Here is a 17,277-nt window from a genome sequence, read left to right on the forward strand (position 1 = left end):
TAAGAAATACTGAAAAAAATAAAAATTTTTATTTCAAGTAATTCTTTTTTCATTTATTTTTATTTTAGCGCCATGAAAGCCATATAAATCCTAGATCTAAGTACTAAAAATATCACAATTTTTTTATTCATATAAGTATACTCTCTAATTACTTGTAAAATGATTTAAATTGAGTTAAAGATAAATAAGATATTCAGTACATGCAAATACATAAAAATTAGTGGTATTTTTTAGTTTTTTTTAATAATTTAAAGAATAAAAATATTTTGTTAATTACAATTTATTTCTTATCATAATTATTCAATGATTATATCAAACTATATCATCGTTGATTTTATTTAAGAAAAAATTAATGAATTTTGTATATTTTATAGTATTATTTAATTATATAAAAAATATTTTAATATATTTTATAATATTTTAATAAAAAATTATATTTTATCTTTAATAAATTATTAATTAATAATTTTACACTGTTAATGAATTAATAAAAAAATATTTTAAATTATTATTTAAAAAATAAAGATGAAATGTGTTATTAAGTTAAAACACAATGATGAAAAGTATATCCGTCTCTTTTCCCTTTTGGAAACGTGCCTAAGCTGCAATGCCATTATTGATTTTTCAGAAAACTGCTTGACTGTTTCTGTTTGACTGTGTGTTGACTTTAAGTAGACAGATATATCCTTCTCCCCAATAAAAAAGGGAAGAAAGGTACATTCCCAAAATGGCCCTCACATCCACGGCCTTGAGTTTGAATAACAATACATGAGTTTGACAGGTAGGCTTCTCAGGTGGCCAAGGCCATATATGTAATTGACACCGCGTCAAAGACTAAAGAAGGCTACTGTATTTGACAGCTTTTTGATTTTTTTCCACTGGAGTAGTGATTTGCCGGATCTGAAAATTTGTAGAAACCACAGTATGGTTCCTCTGCTTTGATCTTTACAAAGTAATCATGTAAGTGATTAGTTGCTGTATTGAGCTTGAGCTGTTTCAAATATCTTTTGTTAAATTCATTCTAATAGTGGATGCATATGGATAGAGCCATGAATCATCCTTGCAACTAACGGTCTTGTTCAAGTTTTAGTTCTGCAGTTTACATTAAGTAATGAGAACGCAAACTTTCAGGCCATTTAGACGGGGCACAAATCTGGACTCAGGATTTCTACAAAGAGGTCAACGTCTAGCTAGTAATGGTTACAACATCATGTCCACAAGCTTGGATAATCATATTAACAGAATCGTTGACCCACGGGGTCCTTTTTGGAATTGGATTTGGCTTGCAGTGCGTATAATCTCGACCTCTTTGGATCCTTTGTTCTTCTACATTTTTGTGGTCAATGATCATAAAAAATGTGTTGACTTGGACATAAAATTGGCGATTATAGCCATTTCTCTACGCACGATTTTTGATTTCTTTAATATAATTTATTCTAGCTCGACTCCGCATAAGCATAGTCGAGCAAATGCAAAGAAATGTTTTTACTTGAATTCCTTCCTCAAGGACCTTCTCTCTTGTCTTCCAATCCCACAGGTAATTAAGGGCGACTCTAATGTAGCTTAGTGTTCTTATATGTTTATATGTTAATGTGCAATTTGTTTACATTAAAATGACTGAATTTGATGTCACTTCTGGACACTAAACTTCTTGTATTTTGTCCAGCTGGTAACTTCAATTATCATTATAACATCAAAAGGCTCGGGTTTTTTTCCTGCAATGGTATGGTTGAAAGTTGTTGTTATAGTACAATATGTGCCGAGGTTTTATCGAATCTATAGGCTATATGCGGTAGCTGAAAGTACTTCAGGCATTCTTGCTCAAATGAAATGGGTTAAATCTGCATGTTGCATTCTTATTTACTTACTCGCTGCTCATGTAAGTTAATTCAAGATTTATCTGTTGATTTATATTTTAAAACAAAGAAAAAAAAAACCTTTTGCCATACATTTGTTTTTCCCTAAATGTTTGATCAAAGAGTGACCATTTGCTGGTAATTTTAGGTTTTTGGAGCTTTATGGTATTTTATGGCCATAGAAAGGGAAACTGAATGCTGGAAGAAAGCGTGCAGAGAGCATACTGAATGCTACCAAAATTCTTTTCATTGTTATGAAACTGTTGGAAACTACACATTTCTAACTGGACTTTGCCCTACCATGATACAAGATACAACAATGTTTAATTTTGGAATGTTCCAAGAAGCTATTCAGTCCGGTATGGTAGAGGAGAAAGCTTTTAAGAAGAAGTTCATCTATTGTTTTCGATGGGGCCTCCAAACTGTCAGGTATGTGCATGCAAGATACTTCATTTTTCTGCTCTATTCTCTCACATTGAGTTAATTTGATCATTCCGGCTTTTTTTTCAATACTAATAGATAAACAAGACCAACAATGTCATCTCCATATTTAATCAAAGTCTTCCAGATGATTTGTCAAGAAATTGTGGAAGTGTAAGAACAAATTACATGACATATGCCATATATTCTTGGAGAGAGCACCATGATCTGTGCATGGTTTTCTGAAAATACTGAAAAATGTTAACCAAAAAAATTGGCTATTTCACTGAAGATTAAGGTGAAATATTGTTTTTGATTATTCTTGCTATTGTCACATTATATTGTTCTGGGTCACTTTTGGTCATCTAAATGTCTGTGGATGCCACCCAGGCCTTTGATTTAGTGGTGAATCTATGTTCTCGCCAAATTGAGAGCATGAACTCAAGCTGTACTTGAGGATTCTATTTAACTAAAAAAATTTCCTCTCTCAATTAAAAATTGGATATGAGTAGACATTTCCTCAGTAATAAAGGTGGAGTAGATAAGTTTAAAGTAGTCCTTCATAGATTTTTTATTATATTATACATATAAGTGTTAGAAAAAAAAAAGTCTGTGCATGGTTCTTGGGTTCGTTTGCCCACACATTGTTTGATAGAAGCACTAACAGAGCACAAGTAACCGCTTTTAAGAAGTGTCTACAGTAAAACCTTTGTCATTGTCAGCTTTTCAAACACCAACACCATCCCTATTTAATCATGTCTAACAATATCCTAAGCCAGTTGTTGTTTGAGTAGCATCAATTAATTTATAATTACCTTATCTAGTCGGCTGGTGTAACTTTGTTTTAACAAGTATTAACTTTTAAAACTGTCTTGTGGGATGTTAAGCTTTCTCTTTTCTGCTTATTTCATTCTTATTATAGACTAATAACTTTAATTTGGTTCCCTTTCTTTGGTAGACAACTTGTATCTCTTAGCATCTCATATTACTTACCAAGTTTAAGATCCTAGATTTTCTTGAAGTCCAAGAAAGCTGTTTATGCCTTATGATGTAATAGTGCAACATAATAAAGTACTAAAACCCTCACCAAATAAGCACTACATATGTGTGTGCATGTGTTTGTGCGTGTAGAGAGAGAGAGTCATTCTTTCCTGCGGACATTCACAAGAAATAAAATGCGAATTTAGTGTTTTACGCAGAAAATCATTTTACAATGAAGTAAATCATTTTTTAAGCCATAAAACTATGAACCTGCACAAAATTTAGTGTAAACATCCACAAGAGGGAATCTCCATATATACATAGAGACCGAACCAAGTATTTAGTGTAAACATCCGCAAGAGGGAATCTCCATATATACATAGAGACCGAACCAAGTACGTGCTGTTGCACGTTCTATTGTGTGTGTCGGGCCACATGCCTTGTCATTTTCTGACGTTTAACAACTTGGCCAATAATTCAGTGACATATGGCCAGTCGTACACAATAACGTGCCTGGCAGTGTGCACTTGATCAATCTTTTATATATATAAGGGAATTCCTTAACATATTAATTAAGGGACAAATTAAAAGATAAAAAAAAAAAAACTCAAATCACTTTATTGAAATTTGTATTTTTTTTTTTAATTTTTTAGAGTGTCCCTACCTCATTATGGTATTATATGAAATCTAATTATGTGCACAACTACATGTCATGATTTTGGTTGCTGGCGCCCACAACCTCTTTAATGAAATCTTGTCACATGGCCCATCGCATGTGTGACGACACGCACCTGATCACAACTCATATATTACCTATTCTTGCATCTATAGTTTGTAAGATTAATGCTTGATATGTTACATTGTAGTTGTGCGGGTCAAAACCTTCAAACAAGTACGCACGAGGGGGAAAACTTATTGGCAAGTTTCATTATCATTGCTAGCTTGTTGCTACTTCTTCTCGTACTTGGAAATCTTACGGTCAGTATGTTTTTTTTTTTATTCTTCTCCTAATTAATTATTGTATGCTTAAGATGCAACAAAGTAAAAGTACTATCATTTTATAAAACATGTTTCTTGTTAAATAGATATACTTGCAATCGGGAACCATAAAATTAGAGGAAATAAAGTCTAAGGCACGAGAGATAGAACAGTGGAGAACATTTGAAATGCTATCTCAGAGTCTCCAACAGAGGGTTAGAAATCACCAGCAATATGTATGGCAAGAAATGAGAGGTATTGATGTAGAAAATTTGCTCAATAATCTTCCAGTCAACCTCAACTGGGAGATGAAAAGTGAACTTTGCTTAGAAGTGCTCAAGAAGGTAAATATTTAGTTTTGATAAAAGTTTAACAGCTTTAAAAAAAAATTGCTATTCTGATTTTTCTGCATAAATTTCAATTTACCCCCACTTAGAATGACAGCAATCTTCTTCGAGGGGGCATAAATTGGTTTTGGGCTTGGGTTTAGTAATAATAACTTGAACCTTTTAATTGATAAATATACAAACAAAGATGTCACAAGTAATTAAAATATAAAACTCTTCTTAAGTTATTCAATAAATAACATCATTAAAAAATGTTTTTTTCTTAGTTCTAACAATTTTATTTTATAGTGATTTTATTGTATTATTTAAGATATAAAATTGTTAACTTCATTTTATATTAAAAATATTTATTTATAGTGCCACATGTACAAAAAAATAATTTTTTTGTTTAAATTTAAAATAAATATTCCAATCTAATTCATCAATCTACTTATTGTATTTTTTTTCTATTGGATTAGCTTTGAACACCTCTAATCTTGTTTATAATTATGAACCAAAAAATAAAAATACAAATTTAGAGTCTTCATGAGAGATAAGCCAAATAGTTGAAATCTTGTAATGAAAACAAGAAATCTAAGAATGGATTTCCCTTGTACTAATCTTACGGATGAACTTGCGTAATTTTTGTCTGTATTTAGGGCAGAGAGGGTTTGTATACTAACAATAGTCTAAGACTCAAAATAGTTCCTAAATCTTACACCGTTTATTTAGTATTACAATGCATAAAATATAGAAGAATATTGCCTGAATTTTTCTCCTTGCTAGTCAGATCTAAAATCTTTCTCATTTATTGTTTTGGTTGTGTTTAAAAGGTGCCAATGTTCCAAATGATGGGGAAATCAATTTTGAGTGAAATGTGCAAATGTCTTAAGCCAGTGCTTTATGTACAAGAATGCTGCATTGTCAAGGAAGGTGATCCAATTTGTGAGATGTTCTTCATCACACAAGGCACGCTATTGACCACGACCACTAATGGCGGTAGAAATACAAGTGTCTTTAAGAAATATCTTAGTACTGGTGACTTTTGGGGTGAAGAGCTTGCTACTTCAGCTTTAGATCCCGATCCACTCTCAAACATTCCTCACTCAAATTGTGCTCTTATTAGCGTTACAAATGTTGAAGCCTTTGCCATAAATACTGATGACTTGAGGGCTATTGTTTATCAGTACTGGCAGCATCGCAATCACAACATGCAACCTCTAGACATTTTCAAGTTTTACTCCCAAGAGTGGAGGACTTCAAAAGCTTGCGTAATACAAGCAGCTTGGTGCCGCTATAAGAAAAGGAAGCTTGAAGGATCTCTTTATGCAAAGGAGAATATTTTGCAAGATCAAAAAGCCGAGGCTGGTGGAAAACCATCCAAGTTTGGCACTGCCATTTATGCCACACAATTTTTTACTTATGTGCGTCGATCTGTAAAGCGCAATGGTGGTCTTCCCGGAGGACGTGTCAATATCACACTTGCTGCTTCAGAAACAACCAGATCTTAGGGTAAATACTTGTAAATTTAGATTATTTGAGTTGAAATTGCAAGGTTTGCTGAAAATAGGAAACATCAATTTCAATTGTAGATTAGCATGACTAATGCACCAAAAACCAAATCCAAAGCAATTATGAAATTCTAGAATACATTATAACCTTTGTATTTTAATTTATTTAAACTACCAACTCTACGAATTTAAGAAACTTGACCTTGATTTTAGAATACATCTATGTCTGTCACCTATGTGGAACATTAACTCTGGCCACTGGAAGAAGAAAGTTCAGTTTGTTTTTGTTCTTTTGCAATATCATTCATTTGTTTAGAAAGGTCTTACGTTAACAATGTGGCTAAAATTCTTTTGACTAAGCTTAGGGACGTCTAACGTGATTAAAATTCTGTTCAGTTGGTTATAGAAATAAATTTTAGCATGTAAGGGCTGATTAATAGCCTATCTTGGTAAGCTCATAACTAAGTGTACAATGAATCAATTTGAGATATCTTTGATTCTGTGTGGTCGTTGTAATTCTAGATGAGATCTGTCATCTTTATATTGACGAATGAAGCCGTCGCTGATCATTTATCACCATACATATAGGCTTAGTGCCAATCTACGTTAATGTTCTGTGTCATTGTCATTTGTCTCTGTTTGAATTATTCTTTCAGTTTTCTTGCTTTTATCTGAGTACTTGTTCGTCTTTGATCGTCTTGTGTGTATCTAATTGCCGAATCCAGTGAAATCTTGATCAAATTTGTTACATCTTATATTGGAAGTGGCTTAAATGACTTATCTATTTCTTATGTATCAGCCAACCCAGTAGATATTTGCTCTACTGTAAATGAAGTTATGAATGTCTCATCCTTTTGTCTTATCTTAAATCTCAGGCTTTCCAGCTAGTTTGGCTAAATAGTTCTACTTGATTTTCCTAAAATAGCTAGTTTCGCTTGAGAACCACCAAAATCGTTGGACTTCACGGGCTTTTTGTTCCAGAAACATTGTCGATTGGCCGCCATCCTGTTTTTGGTAGTATGTGTTAAAGCTATAGAAACTGTTTCAACTTTAGATACCGTCTTCTGCATAAATGAAAGCAAAGAGAAGCTCTATTTATTGGCCAAGTGGTCAGTGGAAAATTATTTACCTATATATGAGTTTACTCAACGAGAATGAGAATCAGGCACAAGAGTCAATAATTTGTTTACTTTCAAGATAAGGAGGGGGGAACGAGAATCAAGTTGGTGTGAGACCCACTAATTTGGGAATGATTACTAGAATGGAGAAGATCTATTGTTCTCTCTTCTTCTTTTTTTTTTCTTTTTTCTTTGGTTACTTGTATATTAATTTTTCATTTTTGTCTTTCTAATTCATGACAGATAATAGTCTTGCTGAGCAAAAGATCTCAAATTGCATATTGTAATTCATGAAAAATATATGTCATGTTATGTAAACGAAGTCGAATGTGTAAAAAAACGACATCGTTTTACAATGATATTTTTGTAATTTATCATAGACTACTTAAAAATTAATAACTCAACAACTTAAAATAACATTGCTTTAAGCTATGACAGTATCTGTCATGCGGTGCAAACAACATGCTATTTTGAGTTCTTAAGAACTTAAATGACATTTATCTGTCATTCGTTTATGTCAATTATCCATAAGTCATGAATATGACATTAATAAGTCATATACGTTATGTATCACGAAAATGTCATTATGACATGATAGACTCGTGACACATAAGATCAGCGTTTTTTTGGTGGTGAATGTGTAGATTCGAATAACAGTTAACAAATATTGATGAAGAAAGAAATTCATTGGAACCATAAACTTCGAGACTCCGAGTGCTGGTACATCAATAACTAAAATCAGCAGCACCTGGACAAATTAGTTAGCACAGCAAGTGTAGTCTTCAGAGTCCGCAAAACTAATAATATTAATTACAGGCGATCATAAGTTATGACAACGGACGCGAAGCACATTCACAGTCAACTGCGGCTACCCAAGGGGCTTACTAGTACCATATCCAAAGACCAAATACATGTGGGTTAATTACCAGAGGGAGCGGAAGAACTACGAGAAGATCAATCAGAGAGAAGCGCCAGAAATGTTTGTAGTTAACATATCTCAAATAAACGATAGCAAAGATTGAATGGAGGACAATAGCAGTAATACGTGACTCTCTGTCGAAACTAAGGCACTGTTGCTCAGCAGCAACTGTAGGGACATAAAAGAACAATGGATCCACCCCGATAAACATCACACATCATATTAGAAAAACCCATTACCCGTGCCGCCTCCGCTGGTCAAGTACTTTCTTCACATAAAGAAAGCTTTTTGCCAAAAAAATGTTAAAAGCTCGGGCTAGTTCTTTAATTTCAACCCCTTGAAAATTTCCGGAAACTGGCTTTGCACCTTCCTCCAACCCCAAGTCCTGCGACCTGAAGGAAACATGCATTAGTTAGAAATCAGTTCATAGAAAAGCTGTTCTAGGACTAATTACTGATTAAATTTAATTAGCAAGAGTGACATATATAATAAAAAAGCCACTTACATGATCAAAAAAATTGAAGAAGCAGACTTCGAATTACTGCAAATTGGATTAGGCAATTTTCCATCAAATTATGCAAGTTGGAAAAAGTGAAGACTTGAAGTACAATTGTAGAATGCTTGGGAGTGCAACTTAACCAAGGTTCTCGGTTCGAGATTTGAGAACGTATATTGAGAGATCTTTGCCACTCTAATATCCGACTTGAATTTAGATTGGTCGCGGCTCAATATGATCTTCGGGTATAAGATGGATTAATACACAAAAAAAAATTGTAAAACGCACGTGGGCTCTGCTAAAGTCAGGGGGAAAAAACATGCGGGCTGACTTGGTCAATCCAATATTATTTGGATTCAATATTGAGAGGGACTATCGGCACCCTCTGATATCCTTTTCAAACCCCTTTTCTGTTTGTTTCCTCCTCAATTCCCAAAATAGCCTTTCTCTGTCATTTTTCCGCAAACAATTGCAGCCTCCTTTCAGTTATCACTCTTCAACTACTCCCACTTCAAGTTTCTTCTTTCCTACACGGTTATCACTCTTCAACCACTCCCACTTCAAGTTTCTTCTTTTTGTAGGAAAGTTTGTTGATAACAACCCAATATTTTGTATCCCATGCGCTTGATTTATTATGAGATTTCTATTTGTTTTAGTTTTATACTTTTTCAGTTTATGACATTCTATTTCAAAATAAATATGTATAAAATACACACAAGGTTCAGTTATCTCCTAGCATTCTAATAACGTTAGTAATTTATGAAAATTTTATAAATTATTTTTCTTACAAAAATAAATTGTTAAGTGAAAAAAAAATACTTTATATCAAATTCTTACTCTTTTACAATTGACTTTTTTTTTCCAAAAAAAAATTGCAACTTTTAAGAGCTTTAGTGGAGAAAGAGTCAGTGAGAAAAATCATATATGAATTTAATAAGATAAGATTTTACAACTAATACAATTCAAGATATAAGGGATAAAATTGTAAATGTATAACAAGAGGGGTTTTATAAGAAAAATACAGGGAGGGGTTTTATAAGAAAAATACAGGGGTGCCAATAGCGCCACTCTTCAATATTAAACTGATTTGTGTATGGTAATATATGATTAAAATTTAATTAATTTTATAAACTTATTTAATAACTACTAATTGAATCTTTTTAAAATATTAGTATCTGGTTAGTAAGCAGTATTGAATAAAAATCTAATATTTTAATCATCTAAGTCAACAAAAGACTTTGAATTCTTTGATCAACTAGGGAAATATAATATTGGCCAGCTTAAGCACAACTATAATAAAAAATGAAAAAAAGACTAAAAAACGATTAGGAAAAAAAAAAAGATCTATTCTTTTTAGGGTCCCATTTAGTGAGGGATGAGGATTAAGTGCACAGTGATTATTTTGCCAATACAAATGAAAAAGATAAAAATAAAAAATAATCTTAACCATTGATTAAGTGTTAAATAAAAATTCAGCTTAACATTAAATCCTAATATTTCATAAGACATTGCTATTTTCTTACCTTATCTTTTTTGAAAATAAAAAAAGTTAATAAATAAACTTAAGGAAGACATAATGAACTATAACACTATATGATGTTGAAGTGTTAATTGATTGTTTTTTTTTCTTTTACACCTTATAGTGTTATAATTAATTCTGTCTTTTTCTATTTAAATATCATTACTCAAACAAAGATTAAAAAAAAAAAAAAGTTATTGAGACCACAAATGTGAAACAAACACAAAGAGAGAAACTTCTTCAATGCTCCGATGAGTTACATAATTCAATTTTTAATTTTTCTTATATTTCCTCCATGAGCTTTGACCGTTCTTTTTTTTTGGTTTAAACCATCCGATTTCCGGCGACCGCATTGGGCCCCGACTAATTCGGATTCGGGGTGTAGTCACAGTTAAGGCTCTTTACCCCTCCCAAATAGTGTGTTTAGTGAGGATCGAACCCGAGAGTTCTTTCCACTTACCCAGCTTGCGCCGCCAACTGAGCCACAACCGTTTGGTAGCTTTGACCGTTCTTTAATCATATAGCTGATCTTTTTTTTTTTTCTCTTTAGAAAAAAAAAATCAACTCATTGATTAGTGCTTTAATCGCATGATTCTAATTTCTAGAACAAACAATTTCAGCCTTAGGAAGTTATTTTGTTTGTTCTTAGTAGTAGCTACCCTGTTGTGCTCTGTTTCTTGACCCGTGTTAATTCTGTTCAAATAAAAAGTATAGCTTCATGTTAATTTTCTATTTAAATTTATCCCTGAAATGTAGATTGATAATGGTTTGCTGTTCTTTCGAAATTAACGGCATCTAGTGGAACTCTTCATATACAATACTCCCAGAGGAGAAGTTTGTTGACAGATTACTCTGTCTAGCAACTGGTTCAATATTTTGTAGCCGTCATTGAACAGATGCCAAGCTCAGTGGTCACCAAATTTTCTTCAATTAAAAGAATGAAGAAGAAGAAGAAGGAGAAGCTCGTTGCTCTAATTGATACTTAAACACAGTCATTACATACAAAGAGAACATACACAAAACACCTAAAGCCTTCATCTATTTACTGGCTTTTTTTTTTTTAATCTCCTATTTTAACTTCTTCTATAGACCATTCAAAAACTTGGTCTCAATATCCTATACCCCAAATTTGAGCCAGCTGCTTACTCGAAGAAGAGGATTTTCTCCATCTTGACAGACGTTGTAGGAAAGTTAAAACTTCCGACGGATCCTTCAGAGAATACGAAGCTTTAGTTTCCTTCGGAGTTGAAGATACAATTATCGGATACCCTTGGCCTCTACTCTCTATCACCTGAAAAATTGGAAAAAGAATACCGAATATAAACAATTACGCCCCCATCAAAACTTTTATACTTTCTGTGTAGTGTGTGTGTGTGTGTACAACTAGCCGATAAAAATACCTTGAAAGCGTCTTCATCAGTGCGATCATCGCCAATGTACAGGGGGAGAACATCGTTGGGATTGCTCAGCCCTAGAGTGTCCAGTAAATATTCCAGGGCATGACCTTTATCCCATTCAATAGAGGGTCGAATTTCCATGACCTTTTACGTGCAAAAATTCGAAAAATAATGGTGAGTTATTGAGAGCAAATTCAGAATGAAGAGCTGAGATTCATCGAAACTAGGAAGTTGACAAATTAATTAATCCTACCTTTTTACCCTCACTTAGATCAAAATCAGGATAGTTCCTCAACACAGCTTTCACCTTCTCTTGTAATATACTGTAATCCTGCATGCCATGTAAAAATTAAAATACTATAAATTCCTTGTGGAGGAAGCTCTAGCCGTCTAGTGAAATATTTTTGGGAGAGGAGGGGCCAAAAAAAAAAAAAAAGATGAGGCCTATATAATCTCCGATTTCTATTACCTCTTCTCGGACTTGTCTGAAATGCACAGAGATGCAGAATCGATTGTCCTCAATCCTTGCACCTTGTATTTTCTTGGTTTCTTCTTCCAATTCTTTGATTATCTGTTACCATTAATCAAATTCGTTATGATAGAGGAGGTGGTGCAAGTGCAAGGAAAATGAGAAATAAGAAGGTTAGCTATTTAATTACCTCCTGAATTGCAGGCAAAAATTTCTTAGCAGGCTGAAAGAGAACTTCATTTCCCTATAGATTAATAAAAATAACCATGTAAATTTTGCACCTTTGGGTTAGAAAGAGTTGCAAGTTGATAGAGCAAGAAGAAGAAACTGACCTTTTTACCAGGGACTAGGGTATGGTACTTTCCCTCACAAGCCTTAACTGGCCTTGGTGGTGCCTGTATGTCCATTCCATGGCTCCCAGCATAATACACATTACTCAACTCTACAAATTCCTTAACCTGAATTCACAATAACAAAGAGTTATAAGTTTCAAGGTTTGAATCATTGGCGGGACCACATTAGGCCAAGGGGAGCATGTGTCCCTCTTCCTTTTGAGAATTGTTTTTTGGTGTAATATCAAAACTGCCCATGGTAATTTAAAAATTCTCTAATCTGCCCCTAATAATTAGGAGGTTTTCCATAATGTCACTTATAATATTAGAACTTTGCGTACCTTTTCTCGGCTCCGACCACTAACAATAGCAGTTGGAAAATACTTTGCAACTTCACGCACGGCCGCACGCATCTGAAAAAAAAATTATTTTTTTAATTAATTAATCAAACTCGTAATATATAAATTTGGAATTTATTATGAATATCAAATCCCTTAATCAAAGAGTGTTGATATTAATTACCTCATCAGACATAAAGGCGCGATTGGGATCGTCAACAATTGGTGAAAGAGTGCCATCATAATCTAAAAACACAGCGATCTTCTTCCCTTTCGCTGCCTTTATCATCCTATCAAATGAGTCTAGAGCTGAAGGATGTTCCACCTATATAAACAATAATACACGAAGGATTTAGTCTTAATTAATGATGGAAAAAAGATAAAAATAAAACTAATATCGTTACTATAAAATAAAAATTATCACCTGCGAACAACAAAATACAAAATAATATTGTATTGCTTAAAATTTACATTATAAAGTGAGAACAAGTGCACTAAAGAGTAACTCATAGAGAATGATTACGATACATACCCTCCAACTTTTACATTGAAAAGTCTCCCTAACTTCTTGTTACGAATTCCTAAGTTTTTAATTCTAACCTCCAACTTATGACATATTATCTACTATACCCTAAAACTTATGATACCAACAACTGAAACCTTGTGAGTATGTCAAAATTTTGGGTAGTCAACGGAGAGCAGGAAGTGTTATACCAACAGCGCTGTGTTGTGGATATAGCTCTTATTACAAGATTGATTTATGTTCCTCATGTACGGTTACAAATCAACAGAGAAAAACAATGATGATGAAAATTAATGAAACCCTACCATCCATGAATTATAACTTGCATCCGAAGTATCAGAATCGGGGGGATTAGATGTTGTTCTTGCATTTATGGAGTGATCTCCACCATTTTCATCATTGTTTTCTTTTGAGATAGGCTTCACTTTCTGTTTACTAGAAGGTGATCTTTGGAACCCCATTGCTTGACTAAGCTTTGCAAAGTTTCTCTGAGCAACAAAAAGGAAACGGACAGATTAAGAAAACAAACGAAGCAAAGCAATGAATCTGAAGCCCATAAAAGCAGCTATTTAAATAATTATTTAACATGGTAATAACATTATACAGTACCTGAATTTCACTAATCATACTGGCTGTGTTATCAACTTAGTCTACCTTTCTACTCGCTTCAAAATATGTACCTGCCAGAGAACCAATTATATCAATTAAATTGTATTTAAAAGTGTTGTTGATATTATATATATTACCAATGTTGCTAATTGCTTTCAGATAACATAAAACAAAATATTCTTTTGCTTTCCAAAATACTTTCGAAAGCACTCTTGATGTGAGGTTTCAACGCCGTGACAATTACACATAATACTTCTCTAAATACATGAACTAATAATTATAATTAATAATAATAATCACATAGAAAATGCTCTGGTTAAGTAGGTTCTTAAAATCTTCTGATAGTTGGAAAATAGGTGAAGTGAAGCTTTCGGGTCAAGATTTCAAAGGTCGGTGGTGTAATACAACACCTGTATATACGTATAAAAAAAAAATGATTGAAGTACATTTTTTTAAGGTCATTTTCAAGAAACAATTATGCCACAAGTGTTTGTGAACCGAGCCATTATCCATTATCCAAGAACAGAAAGTTTAAGGAAATAAATAGATGTCACTTTCCAGTTCCAAGGGGAACCACTTATGTCGAAGACAAAGTACAAATTGTGACAATATTAAAAGGCAAAAGTGAGCAAATTAACACAATTGATCAAATAAGTTAGATTCGATGACTCAACATTACATGGCTAGTTAATTTCAAACTCGAGTATAGTTACAATCATCTGATTCGGATGACTGTGACATGGACTAGCTAGAAATTAAAGATTTTAAACAACATTAGATTTAAATATATGTAATATAGTAATAAATAATTAATAAATAGAATGTATGGCTCCACTTCAACTACCATGATGGCTACTTCATTTTCCAACAGAATTGAACTAGACTAATTTAATTTAAGGGCATAAAGACATTATTGACATGGGTCCTCTTCATGTGTAGCTCAGGGCATACGTTAACCGAAATCAACGTCTCTAAAATTACATCACATAATTGTGTACCTGTCAACATATATATATATATATATATATATTAAAGAAAGGAAAAAGGTAGTGTTCCTTTTTAGTCCCCAGGTTAGGCATCATTTACCAATTGGTCCTCAGACTTTTTCCGACAAGATCGCTTTGTTTATTGTGCCTGTAATAAAACTCTTACTACCACCAATTAATTCATTTTTAATTGGAAAAGCAATTAGAAAGAGTAGTTGTGTACTCGTGTGTTCCGCTAATCACGACACCAAACAAAAACCCTAGCATGCATGCACATACGACAGGTCCCAGGAACACACGTGTATCCTACGAAGCCATGAATTGACTTGCCCTCCTTTTGAAAAACTTCGCCATCCATGAGGAGTGAGGACCATGACTTTCTTTTAAACCGAAAGTATGAACAGAGAGAAAATTTTCACTTGGCAAAAAGAAAAGTTAAAAAAATAAATAATAAACAAAGAGCACAAAAAGACAGATATCCCGTGTCCGACGCAAAAGTAACAATTGGAAAATCTTTTGGTGTCGTACGAATGACACGTTTTAGACAAAGATTAGACTTATCGAAAAGTCTTTCTTCGAAGCAGACAAAGGTGTCTGGGTCTAATGAAACTACTAGGAACTGCAGTTAAAACTTAAAACATTCATATATGTTCGAAGTCAAGTCTTGGATCATTTTAAATTGATTATGATGAAGAATGTTTTCGAAAGCTTCATAGTGACTTCTGTTCTAAGTAAAGCATCTATTGTTTTGACCTAATAATGCATTGACCGACCGACCAATACGGCATTGTTTGCCAAGTATCAAACAATGAACTTAATGATTTTGTATGAAATGTTTTTAAAGTAGTATAGGAACAGCTTTGAGATCTTTAATAGTAAATATTTTATAGATAGATGGTCGGTTTTTCTATATGATAAATCCAAACAAATAAATGACGAACTACACATAGCTAATGGCAAAGATGAAAACTTTTTTTCTGAAAACACTGATAATTATAGTGAAAAAGAAAATTTATTGCACTCTACTTTTTAAGTAAAACTCCTTCAATTCTTGCACTCTATTAGAAAACTCTTCAGATATATTTAATTTGTAACGATAATGAAATTTTCAACAAGAAACCTTCGTATTTAAAATCACTAATCATTATTTACTGTATAGTAATAGTTGACTTTACAAATATCTGTAACAAAATAACTGAAAATATTAGTGAAATGAATGACATATCAAATATTACACCTTTTGGAATATAATTTTGTATCACAACTTTAGAAGTAAATTATTATTTTTAATTTAATGACTGTAGCACATTATATTGTTGTCACAACCACTCACAAAGAGCCACCTCTATGCATACCAAAATTTCCTAATTTTTGAAATCTAAAAATAAAAAATCATTTACTAAAGTTGACAAAAACCTTAGTTAAAGCTTGCATGCGAAAGAGTTGTGTCCATCACCAGAACAACTCACCGTCATAACATGCTGCTGACCGGTTTTTTAGGTACGAGTCGTTTCTTTCAAAAGGCCTACGCTGTGGATCCCATGTAACTGAAGGGACTTGTCGGCGAGACACTGCCATCCTACTCTACACGTGGCATTTGTTTTCAGACGTTTTACCACGTGGCACTTGTTTTCAGACGTTCTACCACGTGTCATTTGCACATGTAAAAAACCAGGTGCTTGGGCCCCAGAAAGCTTTAAAAAACTATGGTTAAGCTCAAATGGGCCGCGAGGCCCAGTCAAGAGATGGGACCTAGTCACGACACGTGTACGGTGGAAAGCCATTCGTTTCCTTTTACTACTAAAAAGAAATGGAAAAAGTTCACTCGTAACCGAACTGAAACGTCTCCACAACTCTAACAACCACATCCAATCGCGCGTGTCACACAATCCTCCTGACCTTTGACTAGCGTGAAACACACGCGCTCGTTAATTTCGTAGAGCGTATGTTTTTGAAACAACGAACAAACAACAACCGCTTTTTAGTTTTGTTTCCTAGTTCTAGATTTTATGTCAACCGGTCTTTCCGGTAACAGAAATCGTCAAAGGGAATCACAATTGATGGTCTAGACTCTAGAAAAAAAAAAAAAAAAAAAGAGACCGGTTTAAGCAGTTTCAGCTACCATCGGAGAATTAGATATATGCATTAAAATGCTGCCGGAAAAGCAAGAACATGCATGAACGTGAAGAAGATTAAACATTAACAATGATGGCATCTTTTAGAACAAACTAAGTCATGGGTTATGATTATAAACAAATATGTAGTATAAAAAATATATAAATAAATGCACACACACCCAAAAAAAAAAAAAAGCTTACCGGAAAAAAAGTTATTCCTCGCAAATTCTTGATAAATGATAATTTGGAGGGGAAAAGAAAATGAGAGAACCTAATTTAAAAGGAAAATGAAACAAAGAGAATTTGTTTTAGGTTTTAAGAGAGAAAGAGAGAGGAAGAGCCAATGAACCTTTGAAATGGAGAGGCTGAGAAGTGTAAGGAA

At 33.3% G+C, this 17,277-nt stretch overlaps 2 protein-coding genes across 5 annotated transcripts; one reads left to right on the forward strand and one right to left on the reverse strand.

Moving 5' to 3' along the window:
• Nucleotides 1-722: 722 nt before the first annotated feature.
• LOC102628385 (cyclic nucleotide-gated ion channel 1) lies at nt 723-6,375 on the forward strand. 4 transcript variants are annotated; one of them, XM_006490479.4, is made up of 7 exons: nt 724-960; nt 1,091-1,537; nt 1,667-1,879; nt 2,005-2,285; nt 4,124-4,235; nt 4,343-4,579; nt 5,395-6,375. In XM_006490479.4, exons 2-7 carry the CDS (start codon nt 1,112-1,114, stop codon nt 6,070-6,072), a joined length of 1,947 nt encoding a protein of 648 aa, XP_006490542.1. In that variant the 5' UTR covers nt 724-960; nt 1,091-1,111; the 3' UTR covers nt 6,073-6,375. The 4 variants fall into 4 exon arrangements, with proteins under 4 accessions (XP_024947930.1, XP_006490544.1, XP_006490542.1 ...); XM_006490480.4 differs by having other exon boundaries at nt 1,132-1,537; XM_025092162.2 differs by having other exon boundaries at nt 723-1,537; nt 1,667-1,723.
• A 4,702-nt stretch (nt 6,376-11,077) lies between these two features.
• LOC102629242 (probable trehalose-phosphate phosphatase C) lies at nt 11,078-17,277 on the reverse strand. Its single transcript, XM_006490482.4, has 11 exons — nt 17,097-17,277; nt 13,793-13,863; nt 13,489-13,671; nt 12,845-12,985; nt 12,664-12,735; nt 12,323-12,448; nt 12,181-12,234; nt 11,991-12,092; nt 11,775-11,852; nt 11,525-11,665; nt 11,078-11,415 (listed from the first exon to the last, which is right to left on the reverse strand). Exons 2-11 carry the CDS (start codon nt 13,808-13,810, stop codon nt 11,233-11,235), a joined length of 1,098 nt encoding a protein of 365 aa, XP_006490545.1. The 5' UTR covers nt 13,811-13,863; nt 17,097-17,277; the 3' UTR covers nt 11,078-11,232.

This window comes from Citrus sinensis, chromosome 9 (genome assembly GCF_022201045.2).
Source record: "Citrus sinensis cultivar Valencia sweet orange chromosome 9, DVS_A1.0, whole genome shotgun sequence".
NCBI classification, from domain to species: domain Eukaryota; kingdom Viridiplantae; phylum Streptophyta; class Magnoliopsida; order Sapindales; family Rutaceae; genus Citrus; species Citrus sinensis.